General features: G+C 39.3%; 1 protein-coding gene across 2 annotated transcripts; it reads left to right on the forward strand.

Annotated features, from left to right (window-relative positions):
• Positions 1-432: 432 nt before the first annotated feature.
• spats2 (spermatogenesis associated serine rich 2) lies at positions 433-24156 on the forward strand. 2 transcript variants are annotated; one of them, XM_044351903.1, is made up of 13 exons: positions 433-553; positions 3800-4100; positions 5106-5185; positions 7214-7322; positions 7915-7964; positions 8272-8494; positions 10674-10877; positions 11003-11138; positions 15823-15881; positions 18581-18690; positions 18880-18982; positions 20261-20406; positions 20521-24156. In XM_044351903.1, exons 2-13 carry the CDS (start codon positions 4076-4078, stop codon positions 20776-20778), a joined length of 1503 nt encoding a protein of 500 aa, XP_044207838.1. In that variant the 5' UTR covers positions 433-553; positions 3800-4075; the 3' UTR covers positions 20779-24156. The 2 variants fall into 2 exon arrangements, with proteins under 2 accessions (XP_044207838.1, XP_044207839.1); XM_044351904.1 differs by having other exon boundaries at positions 439-553; positions 10692-10877.

Below are 24156 nucleotides of genomic sequence, written 5' to 3' on the forward strand. Positions count from 1 at the left end.
GGATAGTTTAATGAATAATAATGCATCATATTAATATATTTTGTGTGTAAAACCTGAATCTGTAATGAAACCAGTAACATTGATGTTTTTGTTATTGTAGGTAAATGTAGAGGTACAATGTTTTCCTCTGAAGTAGAAGTACACAGTTGCAAATATTTTTAAGTGCTTTGGGTGCTTTTCTGTATCTTCTTTCAGAGTACAATGAATTGGAATAATCAAATAATTCAATATTTTTCATATCTAAACATCATAATAAATCTATAGCTGCTTCGGGCCTTTTAGTTGGGGGTCCAGGCAGTTGCCTACCTTGCCTAATGTTAAAGTCCGCCCCTTAACCAGATAAATGTCGTAGTTTAGTCTCAGGTCCTTATGTTATCAAACCGGTTTTAAAAGGGAGGTTGTCTGACTCCAACCTGGCAACCCGACAGGACTGTGTTGGAGGAAAATATTGCCCACAGCAGACTGAGACTACTTGGCAGTAAAGACTGCTGGCGGAGGGAGCTGCGGTAACCCGTTTCCAGAATCTACTGTCCAGTTTTCTTGCCAGCACCAAGTACGTATTTAATATTATTTATCTACTAGCACAGTGAACTGATGACTTATCTAAAACAACGATGTTTTAATAGTCAGTGAGCTGTTAAACATCAAAGTTGAGCAGAAGAGAGATGGTTAGCCTGACATTTCAGCAGAGCATTGAATAATAAAAGCCAAGCAGTCAGCTAGCTTGCTAGCTAAGGCTGCATTCAAATGTCCACCCTGAAAGAAGAAGGCGTTGATACTTGATGCTGCAGTAAGTCATTGATGATTTTTTTGCCGTTAATTTGACGCTAACTGCAAATTATTGCGGTTAGCATCGCATAGCCTTGCATAGCTAACGTAATCACATAACGTTAGGTAATGTTAGCAAGCTAACGATAACGTAACCGCCGGACTTCAGACAAATATGTGAAATGAAAGACTGAACGAGTGACCACATTGTGCAAGAAGCATTTAGGCAGAAGTTAAGTAAATATGTTGACGTGGGCTAACAGTTAAGAAATGAGCAGAAATCAGGGTGAGTTAGCGAACATCACTACGAAGTTGGCTATTCAATGGCCATTGGTAGTCCTGAAGCTGTGGTTATTCTTATTTTATTATATCTGTGTGTTTGCAGCAGTCCAGCAGTAAAAAATCCGGAGGCTATTTTGACTTCTGCAGCAACCCAAATTACACGGACTTTGAATAAGTATATTATGCAAGATGCCAGCTAAGCTGCGGCAAATGATGACAGTGGTCTCTTATCTGATTAGCCAGCTACAAACTTCACATTATCTGCTTTTAATTAAGGATAAGTCTGGATGAATCACTACACTGTTTTATCTGTTAAGAATATGAACACGGAGACAGGCCAGTATATAGCCGGTTCCTTACAGAATAAATAATTTGGGAGTGGGGATGAAAACGTTTCCAGTAGAGCTGCAACGATAAGTTGATTAATCAATTAGTTGCCAACTGTTTTGATAATCAATTAATCGTTTTGAGGGTTTTTTTTTTTTAAAGAAGAAAATCTCCAAATTCTCTGATTCCAGCTTTTAAAATGTGAATATTTTCTGGTTTCTTTAATCTTCTTGAATATTTTGGGTTGTGGACAAAACAAGACATTTGAGACGTCATCTTGGGCCATTTTCTGACATTTTTGGACCAAACTATTAATCAGTTAATTGAGCTAATAATTGACTGATTAGCCGCTAATGAAAATAATCATTAGTTGCAGGCCTAGTTTCCAGTCGGGCTTTAATTGGACCTCCATAAAAACTGGTCACCTGCATCCTTGTTTGATACTGACTGCTCATTTATTACTGTGACAGAAGCCTCTCTATGTCTCCGCTTGGATGTGTCACACACACGCATACGCACACGATCCACCCTCTTTAAATTTACCAACGTAATTCAGTTTAAACAAACTTTTCAGTCACCAGTTTTATTTGAGTGCTGACTTTGTACTTCTCATAGCTTGCATCACAAGCCCTCCTGGCTCTCTTGACGACTCAAGCACCATCCCTCTAGATAAACATAATGCATCCTAGTGTGTGTGCGCGTGAGTGGCCGCTGCTGGTGTCACTTGTTGATTGTGCGTATGCAGGTTTGACGTCTGCAAAGGTGTGGTGGAACCAGGACTGTGGCATGCCAAGTCCTAATCAGGAGGGTGTGGGTTTGTACAGCTTTTAGGTTTCTTTTTCTAGAGAACCAGGTCAGAAAGGGAAACCTAAAAGAAGGGAAACAGCTGGCCCATTAAAAATGAGCTCAGATTGATGAAGGCGGGGGTTTGAAGCATTTTTAAGACTAGAAGAGGACACAAGTTAAGAGGTCTAGGATATGGCAGCAGTCAGCAAGAGTGCTCGGGGTCAGGGGAGTATTGATTGTGCAGCAGAGAGAAAACATAATTTCCAAGATGAACCAATTGTTTTAAAGGCTTGCAGATGTTATTTTTTCCACTACAAAGTGCAGACATTGCAAAATTCCTTTTTAATCACTGGGTGTAAAAGAATGAAATACAATTGAAGATTTTATTCAAGAATAGAGCAGTTTCTATTCTTCAGTGAAGGAACTCTCAGAAAATTTTATCTTTTCTTGGATTTTTTTTTTTTTTTTTGCCACTTAAATCTTTATTTGCAAAAGATTTGAAACTTCACACAGTGTCAATAAGAAAAAAAACGTTTCCATCATTCATGAAGTCCTGTTGATGAATTTATTTGCATCCTTGTTCCTGTGTCACTATTTTGAGTCTTGTATAATGTCACTTCCAGTTGTGCTTCCTGTAGTCTCAAGATATTTGCCAGCTTTGCAGGAACTATTTCTGCAATAACTGTGAAAGATTTCTGCAATAATTTACATCTGTAAATTAAAAAGTACGGTCTTGACCTGCTCTATATGAAAAGTGCCCTGAGATAACTTCTGTTATGATTTGGCGCTACATAAATAAAATTGAGTTGAATTGAAAAAATACATTAAAAATACATAATAGCCTTTTTACTTGATATTAAGTGTTTTAAACAAATATCTGTCACTCCTGTAAAATAAAGTTCTATACATCTCATCGGGACCTTATATCCTAATATTTATTGTAACCATTTCTCAAATTTGCAGTGACAGATATTAGTTGTGAAAATTAAAAGCACATTGCGAGGCAGAACCATATCCAAAGGCATGCAGTCAAAAGCTTATACATCTTCATTTCAGATACAATGCTGACATTATCAAGCGACCATCTGTGCCATCAGTTATGAATTTTGCTTGAGGGAAAATTCAAAATACTTGCGGTCGTTTGTGATCATGCCTATAAAAGCACTTGTCAGAGTGTTTAATGGGTTTACAGTCGTCACCACCCAACTCGAAGGGCACAGACTGTGAACGCTTGGTGAAGTCCTCATAACATTATCACCCACCACTCCTGCAGAGAACTGAGAAAAAGGAAATACCCTTCAAAGCGGGTTTCTGCCAAGCACAATATTAACTGCAGATTCTCCAGAACACTCTGCCAGACAGACAATAATTTATTGAAATCTGTTTTTCATTCATATTTTAAGGCCAGAGGAAATGGATTTCATGTGATTTGCATTCATATTTTCAGATCTTAGGAAAGTCGACATTTGGTTTTTGTGTATTTTGGTTTCGTACAGCATGACTACAGTTGAATTCAGATTTTTATTTTATATTCTAGACATGCATGAAACCGTTTTTTTTTTTTTTTTTTTTTTCTCTCCTCACTGATTCTTATAACACAACCTCTTTTTTTTTTCTTTCTTTTTTCTCCTCACAGATTCGGATGAATTTGGTGGAGAACGAAGAGGAAAAACTGAAACTTCGCCTGAATGGTGAAGGCCTGATCTGAAACTCGTTCTTCCAACCCTCTTTACCAGTCGTGAGCCTTGTTTGCACCTTCTCTATAGCAAGAAAAATTCAAAGTGAAAGCTACCACACTCTGAGCCATTATTTGATCACCAGCGTAAGCATATTTGAAGGGTTATTACAGTCTTGTGGAAGTATAAAATTAAGCTTTTCTCGGATACGTCTGTGTGGACTTGCAGCTTACAACATGGCCAAGAAAAACAGCCAAAAGGGTATGTATCTGCTTTATAAACATTTGAAAGAAATTAGGAAACTAAAATGTATGTTATATTGTATGTATTTTATGTCTGTTTTAGTGTACAAATACACAAAGAAGAATTATGAGTCGATTTTAACAGAGAGCAATACTTTCACAATGAAGTTGAGTAGTTATTAAAAGGGAAATTTTGTGGACATTTATAGAGACATTAACCTACTTTCCTGCAGGGAAAAACAGCCTTTACAAGCACTCAGTTTTTCATTTCTGCCTTGTCTTTAAATGATCATAGATTAACTTTGGACTTTACTCTGACTCTCCATAATCAGCTGTTTATCACATTTTAAAAATAAATGTCTTCAGACCTTTTGTCAAAAGTGATTTTCTTTTTTTTTTTAACCTTAACTCAGCTGTTTTCATTCAGCCTCTGATAACAGAAACGTCAAGGTTGCTCTCGAAAGAATGTCTTTTTGGAGGCCTTTATTGGTTATTAGTCATTTAAATCTGATGCAGATCCCAGACTGTTGAGGCACAGATGTGATGAATTTTGCTTTTTTCTTTCTGTGCTCGCTGGCGTTTTTTTATACAAATGACTCCTACAGTACACAAATTGAATCTGTTTTCAATTTATCAAATGGTGTCAATAGTTTTCATGTTATAATGTTAAAATATCATTTAGCAGAAGCTTTTATCCGAAGCGACATACATCTGAGAGTTGATACAACACAGGCAAGGATTTAGTCTAGTTGACTCATGTAGTTAAACACGGCCAGTCGTGTGTCAGCGTTTTACTTGAGGTGAAGTCAGATGGCTTCACAAACATAAATCTGCCATTGTAAATGTGATTTAAAATGCATAAATGTAGCTGTCAACTCTTTCCAGGAAATTCTCTGTGAAGATATGTGCTGGTTGTTTTGTTTTGCAAATGATGTTCTACAGTGGGTTTGCAAATACGATTCAACGTCGGAACAGACAATAGAAGTTTGGTTTTTGTCATTGTTTTTGTTTTTTTTTTTTCTAGATACCTCTGGGGTGGTGTTTGATACTCACTCAAAAATGGTCATGTCCCAGGGAGGAACAGCTGAGAGGATGAAGGAGAAGGTAAGAAGTCATTGTTTCCCCTTAGTTGACTGCTTGGTCAATGGTGCTAACCCAGTTAATTACAATATTAATTAGGGCCCGAGCGCTGACCAGCGCGAAGCCCTCTTGTTTCCAAAGGAATTATTATTATTATTATTATTATTATTATTATTATTATTATTATTATTATTACAACTCTTTGACCTCAAATAACTTCTACAAACGTGTACCAAAACTCACCAAAATTGGCGTGCGCGTCAGTTCTGGTGAAAATCGCAGATTTTATGCGTCTCGCAAAAAATGCGGGGAAAAATGGCTCGAGTGCACAGTAAACTCGGCAGTCACACATTTCTCTGTTCTGTATTTCTCTGTTCTCTGTTGTGTCTTCGGGTTATGCTAGCCCATTGTTGCTAACTTTGGAGCTCACCCCCTTTACTTTTCCAGCATTTGGGGAAACAACAGACGTGACTTTTTAGCATTTATTAACTGACACACTGTAGTCTGTACTGTACATTTACTGACAACTTACTTCTGACCTTTTCCTCTACCCCGCTCGCATCCACCGTCACTTATCTGCCTCTCTCTCCCACTCGCTACGCAAACATACTCCTTAACGGAGCCACGCTACCAGTGGTTTCCCAGGCAACGACAGAGGTTGACTCACGTACCGCAACAGCGCTGCACAGAGACTCCCAAACACTGTTGATTTCCGAATGAATGGATATTCATTTGGATATCAAATATTAAAAATATCTTTTTGGCCTGGCGGGGGTTCTCCTTGTGTCATTATGGAGAAACACAGATTCAGTAAACGTTCAGCACGTTCAGTAAACGTTGAGTACAGTTAGACCCAGCAGTCTCCATTAGGTTGGGCGAGTTCAAAGTTGTGAAAAGAAGGGGGGTGTTTTGAATACACCCCCCCTTGTTTTCACAGGTAATTTGTTAGTCTGTCCCTCCCGCCGCAGGACATAATGGATTACTCCTGGAAAGCTATTGATGTAGCACTTTTCTCCTTATGAAAATAACACGGAGATTATTCGACCAATGAGAATTTAGTCGGACGAGAACATATCGACCAACTAATCGACCAGTCGACCAGCAGACTACGGCCCTAGATATTTAATGTTATTTTTGGCATTAAGAAGTATTTTTTTGGGACTAGCGGGGGGTTCTTCTTCTTATCCTGTACTATTGTAGGGGAAACACTTGAAGTACACACAAAAAAATCACAGGCTTTTAGTGAGACGTTTCCATTTTGTGTTTGTGGATTTGCTTCTCAGCCTCAACATCCATTTTGATTAGTTGTGGGGCTCTATGCTTCCCAGTGAGCTGTTTTTTGGCAACAGTAAACATGAGAGAGCACGCTGTCGAGGGCTAGTTTTATCTCTGGTTATTTCTGCACAGTTAATTTATCAGTGTCTGTAAAAAAATATTGAGATGTTAAATAGCTCAACATCTACAGATCTGAAATCCCATGAAGAAATGACTGCCTGAGGTATACCATAATATAATCTCATGACAGGGAGCCTTATCCTCTTCAGACTTTTAATCTATAATGAAACAAGTTAATACTTTAAATCTATAATGACACAATTTAAGGAAAATGTGAAAGCAGAGATTAATTGTGGTGTCATAATGTTTTCATGGGAGGTAATTTGGTTTCTAATATTTTGTGAGGTTTCTAAGCTGCGAAGCACATTTGACAGAAAGTGGCAGTAAAGAATTGGTGCCAGAACTGTAAACAAATATCTTGGTACACAAAATGAACAATCTGAGGTATTGATGGCTGTTCAAAAACTAAAACTATGCTGTTAAAATGTTTTTTAATGGGAGTTTTTTGTCTTTCTTTCCTTGCAAAAAAGTGTAACATTTGTGTGTTTAAACATTGGAGTATTTGTGCTGTGTCCTCAAGCCAAATGTTATTTAAATGTTCAAACATCCTCAGTGTGGAATAAATACATAAAGATTGGATCACCTTGAGTGTTCTTTGAGTTAAAATCTGATCATCTCATAGTTAGTGCTTTTTTTTTTTTGTTCTTGTCTTTACAGATCAGTGCCGTCAGAGCAGTTGTCCCCAACAAAAGCAACAATGAGATTGTGCTGGTGTTACAGCATTTTGAGAACTGTGTTGACAAGGCGGTTCAAGCTTTCTTAGAAGGTATGAAGACGTCACAGCGTTTGACCTCAAGAAAGGGCAATTATTGGCTCACAATGTTTACCTATAAACAGTTATTGTACTTGCATTGTTACCCATAAAACTAGTATTACTGCATATTTTGTAGTAATCCCCCTGATGACGGCAATAATTACTCCACATAAAGAAAAACAATCTAACATGTGACAGCAGTCATTTACACTGTATTATACAGGCTATTATTGTGTGACATGGACTATAATTCTACATTTTTCCACCTCTACCTTTTGGCTTGACTGCATTTAAGTCGGACCTGTTGTCCTGGCTTGTCGCCCTTATTGCTCATGCTTAACATGACCTTGAGAACTATTTTTCTTCATGCATGCCGTGCTTTGCATTCAGAGGGCTGGGCATCATTTGCATGCCTTTAGTTTCACATGTTTAATTTTAGAACAAGAAGGTCGTCCCCGCACGTCAGACTACTTTGTTCCTTATTTAACGGTATCTCAACAACACCCTAGAGCATTCCAATATGGAGTTTGGGTTTTTTTTTAGGTTGTAAATCTGTCATTTGTCACTATGTACCTTTGTCAATATTGTTTGTTTTATGCTTTAGGCAGTGCAGTTGAGATCCTGAAAGAGTGGAACGTCACCGGCAAAAAGAAGGTAAGAATCAGAAACCTTGACGCAGCATGATTATATCACCCCTAGTTTTAAAGTATTTAAAACAAAATGCTGTAGTTCTTAAAAATGTAATGTTCAAATTGCCCTTTATTAATTATAAGCTATGGTTAAACGCAGTTTTTAGTGTCATCTCAACCCGAATGTCAAATCTTTTATTTCGGCTTCACTGTGAATTAAACTTTTCTGTTTGTGCACTGAATCGGTTCAGGTCGCTGCACTGATTAGGATAGAGATAATGAACAAAGAGAATTTGAACAAAGGAGTTTGACATTGATATCTTCATGTCCAGCCCAAGAAGAAAAAGAAGCCCAAGCCCCAGCCAGAGGCCTCAGCGGAGCCTGCTCCACCTGAGGCCGTTTCGCCTGAGGAGAGCAAGGATGAAACCAACGGCTTTCATGCTAACGGATCCGTAATGGACGGAGAGTCGCTCGACTCTCTGAGTGAACAGTTGGACTCTGCTTCCCTGGACGCATCCGAGCTGGACTCTGAACCCGCTACATCCGAAACCACCGGTAAACACGGCTCTGATTTAATGATAAAGCGGCTAGTTTTGTTGTCATCCGAGGGTTAGGATTGCCTGTTTTCATGAGCGTAGATGAACGGTTATGTAAAAAGTCTGCTCTGATTCCGTTTAAAGAAAACCTATCCCTGCACTAAAACGGATATTGGGCTGTTCTTTTGGAAAGCTTACAGTTAATTAAATGATGAAAAATGAGCACAAAGAATGCATTTTTTGGGTCAGATCATTGTTTTCTCAAAGATTTAGTGAAATTTTATTGAAGTTTAGTGACACCAGGCCTCATGCAAGACTCAATTGTTCTAAAATGGCGTAAGAGTGATTTAAGAGAACTTGCCGCATTCACCAATCGTTTTCCCATATGTAACCAGGGGATCATGCTCCGCTGCACCCGACAGTGTAACATCACGTACTGAATAATAATCTCTCATCCATCTCTGTGACTGTCACATCCTCTTGACCTCCTGCCTCCCATCACGGGCCGCCTTGCTTTAGCAGGATGTGTTTTAGCAGCTGACTTGATGTCAAACCAGTCCTTTATTTCTGTCACAGTGTGGCGCTGCTCTGATGACACGTTGTCAGCAGCTGTATTAATATTTTACTGTTGCTTTTGGGTTCCCTAACACCACTACTGACACTCAGAACAGTTCCTCAGAGAAACCAGGTTATGATGGTAATTGACGAACACCTCCACATGCACTGTAATAACCTGGTTACTTAAAATCTGCGTATACATGCAGCAGATCAGTTTCTCTCCTGCCCCCAACCTTATTTTGGAAGCATGGCTTACTAATTTTAACTGCATTAGTGATAGAAGACGCTGCTTCCTGATGTTTTTTTCCTGTGTTGGAGCAGCCTGCGTGAGAGAGAGAGAGAGAGAGAGACAGACAGAGTGGAGCTCTTCCTTTCACAGTGCGAAAGTGTCTGAATTTAATAAATACTTAAAGAGCAGCATTTCAAATACGTAGGCTCTACTTGGGCGGCCCACCCAGGTAGATAAAATCCAAATTCAAAACCGATTTGTCCTGTTGTCTTTGTATTTACGGCTGCATTAGTTGGATGTAATGAATGAGTGAAAAGGAGAAATGCAGAGGAGGAGAAGGGAACTAATAGTGTTTGTTTCACCAGTAAATCATCTCTTGAGTGTTTGATGGTTAATTATTTTGCTTTAAAATATAACGTGAAACAATCAGTAAATAATGTTTATATCTCTCATTCACAGGCTTTGTTCTTGATACTGTCGCTCCCTCTCTTCATTCACTCCCTAGCTCGCTCGACCACCGGCGTGCTGTCTCTCTCTTTTCCTTTCATCTTTTTAAAAATGAGTCAGGAAGCCGAAAGAGAAATGTCCTCCCCTTGTCCCAAACTGGTCTTAAGGCCATATTCAGACCAAATCGGGGGATGCAGCGAAAACACCAGTCCTCCCATTCATTTGAATGGGGGTAGTGCATTCAGGCTGTGGGGGTTTTGGCCGCAGCAGCGTCGCACCAGCCTGCAGCGAGAAAGTTGATCCGGAGTTAACTTTTGGTGAAACGCAAGCCAACGTCACGCTGCACTGGCCAATCACAGCCAGCAACCAGACTGTTCAGAGCTGTAAACTCTCCCATGAGAGAGTACAAAGACATTACTAGGAGGAGGGAAGGTCATTTCTCTTCATTTGATAACGTTAAAAGTAAAGTTAGACTTTGCTGTCGGCTTCCCGACTCATTTTTTAGAAAAAAGAGAGAGAGAGCTGAGACCACCAGTGAGCGAGAGAGCGAGCAGCTGTGGTCGACTGAGCTAGAGAATGAATGAAGAGAGGGAGTGGCGGTAGCGAGAACGCTGGCGAATCAGATCAATAAAACATTATTTTTTGATTGTTTCACAGCGATTACATTCTAGAGCACAAACAAGCCCACACACCTCTGCTCAACCCTGCAGCGGTGCGCCGCAACGCCTGATTTGGTCTGAATACGACCTAAATCTGTAGAAGAGTACTTCCTCGTTTTGTGAATGAAGCAGCCGTGGAATGTGTGTTTGATCAATTAGTGACAGTCATCCCTGCAAACCCCGCCCTCAAAATTCCTGTAAACCTTGGAAGGTTTACTCTAAAAATAAATAAATGAATAAATAAATCCTATTTTCGGCAGTTCTGGGGAAAGAGTTTTGAAACTACTTACTTACTCATCGTGAAGTAATCTGTCCTCTCACAGGTGCAGAAGCAGAAAGTCAAGTTAGCGCTCCGAGTCCCGCCTCTCAGCAGGGAGGGAGGAATCACCAGGGTCCCAGAGCCAACAAGTCCCGACACAGGCCAGGCTCAAATTCACATCATCCCTCATCCTCATTAGCATCCACCACCGATGAAAGTAATCAAGGATCGTCAGGGATCAAAAAGATGGGTTAGACACTTACACCTCTTATCTGCCAAACTTATCTTGCCCTGCATGTAGTTTCTTGTAACTGTGACATTAAGCATACCAGGAAAACATTTGTAGTCAAGTCATATTTAATGTCTACTCCTCAGCTCCCAATATCGACCGCTCAGTGAAGGACCTGCAGAGATGCACCGCCTCACTGACTCGCTACAGGATGGTGGTCAAGGAGGAGATGGACTCCTCAATCAAGAGGATGAAGCAGACGTTTGCTGACCTTCAGAGCTGGTATGTAAAAAAAAAAAATTTTAAATCTGGATCTGGTCATAGATATAACTGAGTCTTGAGATGATGGAATATTTGATGCATGTTGACAAGTGAGGTATAAGAAAACACATTTTAGGGCAGTTTTCATTGCTGGAACTTTCCCAGAAACTCAGGAAGTAAAGCTACGTTTCGACCGGAGGAACCAGAGACTACATTTAGTTCTTTTTTGTGTCTTCGGGTTATGCTAGCCCATTGTTGCTAACTTTGGAGCTAACCCCCTTTACTTTTCCAGCATTTGGGGAAACAACAGCCGTGACTTTTTAGCATTTATTAACTGACACACTGTAGTCTGTACTGTACATTTACTGCCAGACTGACAACTTACTTCTGACCTTTTCCTCTACCCCGCTCGCATCCACCGTCACTTATCTGCCTCTCGCTCTTTCCCACTCGCTACACAAACATACTCCTTAACAGAGCCACGCTACCAGTGGTTTCCCAGGCAACAACAGAGGTTGACTCACGTACCGCAACAGCGCTGCACAGAGACTCCCAAACGCTGTCGATTTCCGAATGAATGGATATTCATTTGGAAATCAAATATTAAAAATATTTTTTTGGCCTGGCAGGGGTTCTCCTTGTGTCATTATGGAGAAACACAGATTCAGTAATCGTTCAGTAAACGTTGAGTACAGTTAGACCCAGCAGTCTCCATCAGGTTGGGCGAGTTCAAAGTTGTGAAAACAACGGGGGTGTTTTCACAGGTAATTTGTTAGTCTGTCCCTCCCGCCGCAGGAAATAATGGATTACTCCTGGAAAGCTGTTGATGTAGCACTTTTCTCCTTATGAAAATAACACGGAGATTATTCGACCAGTGAGAATTTAGTCGGACTAGAGCGTATCGACCAGCAGACTACAGCCCTAGTTCCAGGTGTAGAAAAAGTGTCTACTCCGAGGGTAGTACTTTGTCATATTTCTAAAGTTGTGTCAGCTTCACTGAGAAATAAGGAAGTACTTTAGTATCAATACTAGGACAAATTTCACAACTCATTTTTTTTTTCTAAAAAAAGCAAGCAAGAGCAGGAACAACGACAGAGAGGGTGTGGCAATGAAAAAAGAAAGTGACTGAATGAATGAATTTACTGATAGTTTCATGACTGTTACGTTGCTAAATAGAAATAAATAACCAGCAGACTCTCAGCAGAGCTTTGCTCTGAAGTTTCCCTTTCAATCAGTCCTTACGTTCAACGCAAACATCAGTCACACAGCAGTAAATAAAAAGAACTACAACAGAAAATACAAAGCCTGTAAATACACAGAACTAAAGAAGACTTTTGTATGAGACATCAGCTCTTCTGGATGCACCATGACCTGCCTGGATGACTGAGAATCATCACAGACATCAATACAAAGACAACAACGAGGACAGTGTTGTTGTTTTCCTAATGTGCGAAAATTGTATTTCAAACACCCTTTTTTGTTTTTCTTTCTTATTCTTTTTTTTTTTTTTTTTTTTTTTTTTAAATCCATCATCAGCAATTTGCCTAATCTTCACAAGTCCTCAGATGTGACAGAAACACAAACAGGAATGTACAAAGAGCACTTTAATTTCCTCAGGTTCTATAGTTCCTAAAACTATTTGATCAAAGGGCTTTTTGTTTGACATATTTATTTTCTTTGGCTTCGTGTTGCATGTTTACTAACCAGTGTGGGTGTTACTGTATTTTTATATGATCCATGTGAGTCAAAGGGCATTTTTCTCACCTTTGTCCCTCTTGATGACACTGGGACAGAGATTTATCATAATAGGAAACCGAATGCTCTATATGTTGTAGGGCTGCAGTCAACCAAAGAAAATCTTGGTCGACTAAAATCGTACATAATCTTCAACTAATCGATTAGTCGCACGCGCGCAGGAGGGGGCGACAGAGTGCACAGTAAACTCGGCAGTCACACATTTCTCTGTTTTGTGTCGTCAGGTTATGCTAGCCCATTGTTGCTAACTTTAGAGCTAACCCCCTTTACTTTTCCAGCATTTGGGGAAACAACAGACGTGACTTTTTAGCATTTATTAACTGACACACTGTAGTCTGTACTGTACATTTACTGCCAGACTGACAACTTACTACTAACCTTTTCCTCTGCCCCGCTCGCATCCACCGTCACTTATCTGCCCCATACTCCTTAATGGAGCCACGCTACCAGTGGTTTCCCAGGCAACGACAGAGGTTGACTCACGTACCGCAACAGCGCTGCACAGAGACTCCCAAACGCTGTCGATTTCCCAATGAATGGATATTCATTTGGATATCAAATATTAAAAATATTTTTTGGCCTGGCGGGGGTTCTCGTTGTGTCATCATGGAGAAACACAGATTCAGTAAACGTTCAGTAAACGTTGGGTACAGTTAGACCCAGCAGTCTCCATCAGGTTGGGCGAGTTCAAAGTTGTGAAAACAACGGGGGTGTTTTGAATACACCCCGTTTTCACAGGTAATTTGTTAGTCTGTCCCTCCCATCGCAGGAAATAATGGATTACTCCTGGAAAGCTATTGATGTAGCACTTTTCTCCTTATGAAAATAACACAGAGATTATTCGACCAATGAGAATTTAGTCGGACGAGAACATATCGACCAACTAATCGACCAGTCGACCAGCAGACTACAGCCCTAATATGTTGAACCTCAGGTGGCTTTTATGGAGTCTCTTATGTGATAAGCTGAATATTATAGACAAACTAGAGTGTAGTGACAACAATAATGACGTATTTACTACTGTTAATGATGCAGATATTACTAACATTTTTAAGATTTGAAAAATCATTAAATGTGTAATTTTATGAAGGCTTTACTTTTTATTCCATTACTGACTGTGCGAGGGATCCACTTAAGCTTGTTCTACAGAGAAAGACGAAAACTCAGGTTCACTTCTTCTTAACAGTAATAATCTATTTAGGCCATGATAAATCAGCAGGACGAGACTTTATTGAAGGTTCTTAAGAGAATTTGGTAACTGCTGAGGACGCTAACAGCAGATAAAAAGCTTTCTAGCCACTTCATTGAAATAGATTGAAATCCGAACTATAATTTGAATTGGAGTAACAGACATACTTGGATAGTATGTATCCTTTAAATATACTTTAGATTAACTATATATGCTCTGACGTATCATTAGTATGTGTGAGAGTTACTTTGTTATTTTCTCTGAAGTGCTGAAACATGACACTGTGGTTTCCTGTCCGTATTCTTAGCTGAACTGGAGATCAATTTAGCTCCACTCTTCGCTCCCCACCGCTGCTGCTGCTACTGCGCTGGCTTGTAAAAGCTGAGCACTTTGTGATTTTAACAAAGATATTATAATAATAAAAGACGGATTGTTTTGTTAACATTCAACACCTACAGTTCCCGTGAGACTCTGACAGCGCTTATTGTCAAATTCTAATAAAAGAATTGTTGTTTCAGTAAGGTGCTCATACTTCACCAGAAATACATCCTCCCTCATCCTAGAAAATGGACAGAAAACCCCAGGAGATTGTCAGACTGTTTCAGAACATTTTAAAAATTGTTGGATGCAGATGCCCTAATTTCTCAGTCAAGAAGGGGTCACAGAAGCTGTTAGATGATCCAACAAGGACTTCTTTTGAAGCAAACCGAGGTCTTAAGTGGACATATTTTGCTTTTTGTGATTTTCTGTTGTTTTATACTGTTCAGTGTTTCCCTCAGGTTGACTGCTTTGGAGCGGCGGGGGGATCTTATGTAAAATGTTCCCTGCATGTCAAAAGCCAGAGCTTCAGCCTGCTCTGAACGCTTCGTTTGCAATGTTACCTCCTCCTTGTGAGCATGTCCACAAACAGCCGTCCGCTCTGTAGTCTTTGTCACTAAGGTTGTTCCACACGTTGTCCTCTCGCATATTTTGGATCAAATTCGGGCTCAAACATGTGTACAGATCTACCTGAGAAATTCCTATTTTGAGTAAAGAGCAGCTACTACAATTTGTTTACATAGTCTTTGGAACCACCAATCAGAACAGAGTGGGCTCTCTAGGAGGCGGGCCTTAAAGAGACAGGAGTTAAAACAGCCTGTTTCAGACAGAGGCTGAACTGAGGGGCTGCATAAAGAGCCAGTATAAGACAACTAAGGAGTTTTTTTGAACTGTAAATGATGCAAAGATATTCCAGTAAAGCCCCAGAATAAAAAATATAAGACCTGGAAATGTGCATGATACATCTTCTTAAGTGGATCAGAAACCAGCATGAAATGATATTTATTTTTATCCTTCACGTATAGACTCTAGCTACATATTTTATTGGAATATTTTTCTTTGCATAATTTAAATGAACCTTTTCCTCCAGCTTTTTGTGTCATAAATGTCTCAACAGTTCATCATAAATGCCAGAAATGAAATGGTGGTATAATACCAAGAATACACTCAAGGTTATGATTTATCACGTAATAATGTCACTGCTATGTTTGATTACTGCAGTATGTTAGTGCTGCAACACAGTATAGAACTTTTTAACACTGAACTGATTGTATTTTGTACTGGAAGTGTTGCATTGTTGTTCACTGCTGCTGCTTTATTTCTGATCCCAAAGTATGCAGCTACCTCTGTGTTTGTAATCTCAGTGCAAAGTCAGCATGCAGAGTATTTCGGTGCCAGTAAAGTAAAACGACCCTCCTCTCTTCTTTTTTTTTTTGTTTCTAGTTTAATGGACAGAGAAGTGACTCTACTGGGGGAAATGGACAAAGTGAAAGCAGAGGCCAGTAAGTACTTTATTTGTAAGACTGAACCAGAACCCTGTTTATCACATACCACCCGGGAGCTGCTAGTATCCCTCACATAATATGATCACCTGACTCGAGGGCTCGGAGAATCTGACCTAAATCACTTCCGGGAAAGGTAGTGAAAGAGATTGTTGTGGAACAGCAAGTCCCAGTTTCTTCATAACTGCAGCGGTGCCCTAAGGGTCCCGCTATACCTACAGCATACCACTGTGTGTTTGTGTGTATGTGTGTATATGTGTGTATGTATGTAACATGACAGAGCAAGACTGCATATTTTTACAAGTAGGCCATTCTCTCCTTATTCTCGGTGCAGAGTGTTGTGTGTTCCAGGCCAGGAAAAAAGTGAATAGTGTCAGGTGTCAAGGGAGGACTCAATGCTGTCTTTGTGTAAGGTGTGCTGGGGATGTTGAGAGGAAAACGAAGGAACTCTAGTGCTTTTTCGACAATACAAAAACCAGGTTTCCTCAAAGTCTCCTCCGTTAGTCTCCTTTCTGTGTTACATTTGTGTTAACTGAAGGTTTTCCGTAATGTAACGAAAATCTATTAGCTGATTAACGGCACCGAATCTGAAGATTGTTTGCCATATGTATATTTTAGACTAAAATGATCCTTATTCATTCTTGCTGTTACAGAAGGTACCTGTGTATTAGTATCTGTACTGTAACTGGTACTAATATCCTGGGCTATTATTAATGTCTATTTATTTTTTACAATTAATAAAAATAATTTGGTCAGAAACTAGTGTAAAAATGTCCATCACAATTTTCAAACTCCAAGTTGACTTCTTCACATTACGTGTTTTGTCTCAGTTTACTATCACATAACACGGCCAGAAAGCAGCAAATCCTCTCAACTGAGATTTTTGGTTTTGAATGGCTTAAACGATTCATCGACCATCAAAATAATGGCCAGTTAATTTTCTGTTGACTAATTGTTTCAGGTCTAATTGATCTTCTGATTAAATTTGTGATTAATCGTTTGGTCGGCTAACAGCCCAAAACCCAAAGATATTCAGTCTACGATGATATAAAAGCTGCGAATCCTCAAATAGTTGCCAAATTTTCTGTCAACTGATTGACTAATCATTTCAGCTCTGCTATAATCTTGATTTTGGACGTTGATTATAGAAACAGCTGAACACCACTGATTTAAATGTAAATCTCATTAGCTGGTTATTGATGATGTTTCTTATATTTGCAGTTTAGCCGGCAGAACAAATTTCAAGCCAGTCAAATTAAAACTATAATCAGTTGTACATGTTTCTTGACCTGCAAGGATTAGTCGATTAATTGATTAGTTGATCAACAGAAAATTAAACTAACTATTTTTATAATGAAATTATGGTTTCAGTCCTTTCTTTAAGCAAAAAAACCCCAATTTTTCTGGTTTTAGTTTCTTAAACGTGAGGATTTTCTGTCTCTACATGATTGTAAACTGAATATCTTTAGATTTTCAGACATTTGAAAACCTCTAAGACGTTATAACAAGCATTTTTTTAAACGTTTTCTGACATTTTATAGACAAAACAATTAATCCAGAAAGTGATCGACAGATTAATTGATACTGAAAATAATCGTTTTGTAGTCTCACATTCATTTGTGTGTGACAGTCCCTTTGGATTAAAAAACAAAGTCTTGTGTCTGTGTAGACTTACTGTTTTGCACTGACAGGCAGCATCATCCTGTACAGGGAGGCGTCTTTCATAGAAGAGACAGTAATGTAGAGTTTCTGAAGCAGCGCTGTCACAAGACTAGACATGCAACGCCGCTTGAAGTGATTGAAAAGCTTTTGTATGATTTTTAAATTCTCCTCTTTGACAGCAAGTTCAGGCCAGTTTGCTGAAGCATTCTGGGAAATGATGTAAAACTGATTTTTAAATTTTAAGGATGTAAAGACATGTGTTCAGTATGTATTGACCGTTGTGTCAGGCATTTATGAGCCTCTGTATCTGTACGTGCATCTTACCTGGATTTGAAAACGGCTTCATCTTTGACCCCTGTAGATGCTGAGTCAGCTGCACTTTGTACTTAATATGTGTCATTTCTAAAGATCACAGCTGAGCTCTCACAAGAAAACTGAAACTTACTGAAATTGCAAAGAATTAGTTGAAAATTATACATAACATTATAATAATGATAACATTGTAATAATCTGTAACTGTTTTGATACTTTTCAAGCACAAAAACTAAATATTCTCTCATTCCAGCTTCTCAGATGTGAGAATTTGCAGATTTTCTTTGTCTTACGTGACAGTAAACTGAATAAAGTTTTGTACTTTTGGTCGGACAAAACAAAATATTTGACCACTGATAGACTTGTAAAAAACATAACATATGAAGATATTTAACCCGTGACTCTCTTGAGATACTTGATGTCTGTTACAAAGGTGACCCGTCCAAAATGGCAGCGTATAATAGGTGTCAAAAGTTACATAAAAAGACACAAGTTTAACACAGTCGCATCCAACACAACAAAAACAAAGTCTGAGATATACAAGCAAGATAAAACTTGACTATTTAAAACAGTTCCTCATGAAACACTGAATGCCTGATGCCTGTAAATTTCTTCTTAATTGGAAACGTACACGAAAAAGATCGTAGGTTCATTTGTTGGTTTTATAAAACAGGATTTTGTGCATTAAAACCAGTTAAAGATCATACTTTGCTGCTGTGTTTCAGTGGTAATTCTGGACGCCCGACAGAAGAGAGCAGAGGAGCTCAGACGGCTGACAGACCAGTCGGCGTCCATGTCTGAGGAGCAGCTGACTGAACTGCGTGCAGACATCAAGGTACTTTCACAATACTGGTGCTTCAGTTCGGCCTCGTCTGTCTCGATCTCACAATGTTTGACTCAGTTCTTTTTTTTTTGTTGAGACAAGATTGAACCAGACAGATTAACTGAGAGAGAGAAAAGAGCATTTGAGATCATGCTGGTGTTTGATTATAATGTGTCATCCCTGGGTTTTTCTTTTTTTCAGCACTTTGTGAGTGAACGTAAATACGATGAAGATCTTGGGAAAGCTGTAAGATTTACATTCGATCTCGAACCGCTGAAGACGAGCATCTCAGGGTTTGGATCAGGTAAAGAATCCACTTCATCTACTGGTGTTACCACCACATTTATCCTAGCACGGCTTCCCCACAATCACAAAATACAAGAACGTTTCAGCTTATATCAGTTTATAATGTCAGCAGGCTTGACAAACAGTGATTGCAGCAAATTCTAATAACATGTCAAAACAAGGCTGATATGTTGTATATGAATAAGAGAGGAAATAGACAAAACTACTGTAAAAACAACTAGATTCAGTTTCTTCAATATGACATTTGTTACTTCAGATACTTTAATTTTTACTAAAAAATCGATTTTTCTCAGACGTGTCAGTGTTGGTTTGTCCTCCGGCTCCCAGTGGATCAAACTCTGTGGACACAGTTTAGCGTCAACATTTGACATGGCTCTGTGAACATTATCCAGTAAATAACATGCCAAACATGTTGTGTCACTAAATGCTGTTTGTCCAGAGAATAATTTATTCTCAGCAATGAATTCAAGTCATTTTGTTGAACTAAAGCAGGGATCTGTCTCATAAAAGAGGATTATAAGTTACCAGGTCGACTTTGCTAATTAAAATCCCAAATATTAACAGGTTTCCTGTTTCCAATCAGCATCCGCAGCAGGCGGTAGAAATCTTATTGCTATAATATCATGAGGAAATGAAGAAACTTGCTGGAAACCAGTTAAATTAATTTTAAAAGCTGGTGAATTTATATGTGACACTCATCCTCACATTTCCAAACATTCTTTTCCTGCATGCCACACTTTAATAAACATCTGTCAGCTGTAACGAGCGAACATCATGGAATTCCAATGAGAAATGGAAGAAACTAGCAGTGTCGACAATTCAGCATCCACTACATCACTTACTATAAGACATTGAAACGTTTGTGAACTTTTAAGAGTTAAATAACGATCAACCTATGAAAGTGTAGCAGCGTCGGTACTCACATCATCATAACTTTGCGTCGTACATATTCAACAAACTCGCCAACACTTTCTTCTCAAGTCATTTTTCCAACTTTCCGTCTAAAAACTATTATTAATATTATTATATTAACTGTTATTACAGTTATGTTTAGGAAGCTAAAAAACATAAATATTAAATAAACAATGATATTAGATTCGTTTTTCAAAAAGCCATCATTACTCTTATCTAAACATATGAACTATGTTGGTAATTAATCTTCTGTCGACTAATCGATTGATCAATCGTTGCACCTGTGCTTCAGCTTTCCCTCCTCCTTCATGAGACGGGTTCCTGGTCGTACTGTTACTGATTTACCTTGTTGTTTCTTTTTCAGTTTACCACCCACGTACAGGCTACTCAAATCGATCCCGTTGTAGCTCCACGTCGTCTTCTGTTGCCAGCCCAAGCCTGATGGAAACCCCTCCTCCCACCCAGACCCAAAGCGCCCCCAGTGAACACCGCCCGCCACCAACCAAACAGGTCAGCCGGAAAAGCACTTTGTCAAACATTCAGACCATGAAGCCGTCTCACAGCTCAGAGACGTCGCTGTTTAAACAGTTTCACATGCTGACTGACTTTTAATCCTCCTCTCAGATTTTCCAAGGCAACAGGCGTACTTTCCAGGGACAAGGTTATCACTCGGGCGGTCAGCGGTATAACGGCAGCTCCTACCATGACAGGAACGCCGGTCGCGCTAACCACCGCTACCAGAGTGACGGCGGCTCCTCTGGTCCTAATTCACAGCACTCCAACAGCTCGAGAGGCCCCTCCCACTCCTCATCGTCCCACAACCAAGACCGACCCTCTCACAACGGGCTCCCCCAAAGGCCTCAGCGGACGCACTGCCCTTGACATTGGAATTCCTCTGCTTAATCAAACCCATCTACTAACCCCTTGCACTCCCCTCCCTCTCCCTCTCCCCCTCCCCCCGCTCCCCCCCAGTACCCTTCACTCTCTCCCACCATACTAACTCCTCTCAATGTAGAGTAAAATACAAGTTTACATATTTCCGTCAGTTGAGCTGTGGTACCACCTCTCTACATCGACCCATTCATCCTTCAAACTTGAAAAGCTCTCGCTCTTCTGTAATCACTCTTCCTTTCTCATTTCTCCGGTCCCGGTTAAGGCAACAGCTTCTATCTTTAGTCCCCCCCCCTTTGAGAGATCTCATCGCTAAGCTATCGTCAGTCTCTGTTACTAATTTTTTTTTTTTTTTTTTGTTGCACTGCTTCAGAGAAACCAGTAAAGCAGTCAGCCAGAGACTGACATAATTACCTGCAACAATTTGTGCACTATTGAAGTTGAACTCTTAGTACTGTTTCTATTTTTGCTGTGGCTTATGTCAGCTCTGATTTGCACCTCAGATCTTTTTTTTTTTTTTTTTTTTTTTTAAATAATTACTATTCTTGTCTCCCAGAAACATTTCAATGCCTTCACTGTGAAAAGAGTAGTGAAAGTGCACCAGTAGTTCTAGCATTAACAGGGTTTTGGGTTTTTTTTGTCATCAGGAGAGTAGACATGCAATCAACACTACAGACTATCGTTAATCTTTGTAAGGTAAAAAGGAAACATATCAAACTAATCCAGAGCTTTTCGTATATGGCTGCTACAAACAGTAGGGAACTTGTCAATGCTAGGAATAAAACGTGTTTGAGGGTGACGCAGAGCACAGAAGTCGCCCTATTAAAGGAATAGTTTGACTTTTAGGGAAGGAGCTCATTCGTTTTCTTTCCGAGAGTTGGATGAGAAGAGACGTCACTCTCATGTTTGTAAGTATGAAGCTACCGCCAGCAGCCGGTTAGCTTAGCTTAGCATAAAGACTGGAAGCAGAGATAAACAGCTTTGTTTCTGCCTGCCAGCACTTCTAAGATTCATTCATTAACACGTTACATCACGTTTGTTTAATCCAAACAAAAATGGAAGAGTGAAAATGATAAATTGCGGTTTTTCGGTGTGTTATTTAGCTTCTGTACTGTCACATGTTTCTACTCTTCACTTTTTTGTTTGAATTAAACAAACAAGATTTAATTTTTAATGGTGGAACTTGTTAGCTTTGGAAGGAGCCAGGCTAGCTGTTTCCCCCTCCCTGTTTCTAGTCTTAATGCTAAGCTAAGCTAACTGGTTGCTGGCTGTAGCTTCATATTTACCACACATGAGAATGGGATCAATCTCATTTAACTCTCAGCAACAAAACAAATAAACACATTTCCCAAAATATTGAACTGTTCCTTTAAATATTGCCTAAGGCAGTGATGTATTACCCTCCCACTGGCCAGTGGGTTTATCGTGTGTGCTGTTCTCGGCTTGCTGCCCGTTATTTTATAACAAAGAGAGGGCTCATTACCTTTTCGTAGAATAATGTTAAATATGTTTAAAACACAACAAAAGGAAACTATGTCCACATGCTGTTTTCATGTCAGTTCTAAACATCTGGACGACGGATTTTCTTCCACATGCGCAGTTTGTTTTGTGCTTTGTTGTTGTAATATGCACATAAATGGCATATTAATGACATGCTTGCCTTTAGTCACAGAGAGACTTCACATTTGCCTTTCTAGAAACATGGACATCTGCATCATGACGGCTTTCTGAACAGACGGTACTTGTAGGGCAGACGTGCCTGTAGAGCAGACGTGCGATATATATATAAATATATATAAATATGTCTCTTCTTTTTATACACTCACTTTGTCCCATCTGTGAAAGTGAAATTGATGAATGCATTGGATGGTTGTGTTGATTTCACAGATCTTTTCTATGGCTGCCAAGTAGACGCTTCAAGGCTGTTGTCGAGGTTAAAATCTCTTCGTAAAGTCTGCAAGGATGTGAACAAAAAAAAAAGCTGGCGAATACCTCATTGCTGATCCTTTCGACGCGGCCGGTTTTCTCGCAGTGGGCTCTAAATCGATCGACAGGTGATGCTTCACCTGTTATCATCCTGTAGTTGTGTACATATGTGGAGCTGCAAGGCTGTAGTGTAAAACCGGCTGTTACATTAATTGCTGCATCTTCATAATGTGTTGTCTTCCGTCAAGCTGACTTTTTTTGGAAGAAAAAAACAAAAAAAAAAAAAAGAATTTAAAAGATTGTGTTCACTCCTAGTTTTTGTTTCCTCGTAGGTTTTTCTGACCAGAGGGAGATTTTTTTTTTTTTTTTCTTTCTTATTTGAGATGAAAATCATAATTATGTTAGTGAATACTGTGGAGAAAGAGTGCTAATTTGTTTGCAGTCTTTGGTAAAAGGTGCTGTAATGACACATTAAATGGGTTATCTTTTGACTTCAAGGAATAGTTCAACATTTTGGGAGATATTGGATCATTCGTTTTCTTGATTATCAATCTTCTCATCTCACTCTTGACAAGAAAGCAGAGAAGCGTTTGTCCCAAAATGTCAGACTATTCCTTTAAGTGCTTGCAGAGGTGTAAGATGGTTATAATATAACAAAGATCTTCTGACTGAAGTTGTTGGGGAAGTTTTACCTCAATCTCAACCAGTTCTCTGCTTATCGTTGGTGGGCTGCAGTTTGAATTGATCAAAGCAGCAGGACAGATAATAACAATTCAAGCTTTTTATTCCAGCACATCTCGAGTGTTAAAGAGAGTTAGTGCTGGATTGGTTCAATCAGTCAACTAGTTTCCTCATTGGGGATTTTGTCTCCCACTTTAACTAAGCAGTCTTTGTTTTGTTTTTACATTCCAAACTGTAGGAACATTTAGTTTATCGCCAAAGATATAATTTCGTCCTGTTTAAAGTCGCTGCCTTTTTTTCTTTTCCTCGGCCTGTAAAAAATAAAAAAAATAAAATAAAAAAAAAAGAGAGAGAAAAAAATCCAAAGGGGATAAATCCAACACTTCACATTTTCTTCTTCCCACCCCGCTTTATTTTCCCCGTTCCTTACTGTATATACATATATGTAGCTATATAATTTTGTGCTCACATGGGGCATTTTGTATGTGATATTCATATTAGGCATAACGGAGGTTTAAACATCTAGTTCATTCATTTTTTTTTCCGGTAGAACTTGTGTCCTTCTCAAGACTACTTTTCTGAGACAACTGTAAACTCAAGTGCCTTTTTCTTGTCTCCCACCAATCCAATCGAAATCCCCTCCACCAGAGAATGGACCAAAGACATCGACCGTCCCCCGACAACCCCCTGCCCTCTCTTTCTCCCACTTCACTGAATGGCACACTTTTCATTTACTACGAATAAACAGTTTGCAATACCGAC

Source organism: Thunnus albacares, chromosome 5, assembly GCF_914725855.1.
Source record: "Thunnus albacares chromosome 5, fThuAlb1.1, whole genome shotgun sequence".
Taxonomy (NCBI): Eukaryota; Metazoa; Chordata; class Actinopteri; order Scombriformes; family Scombridae; genus Thunnus; species Thunnus albacares.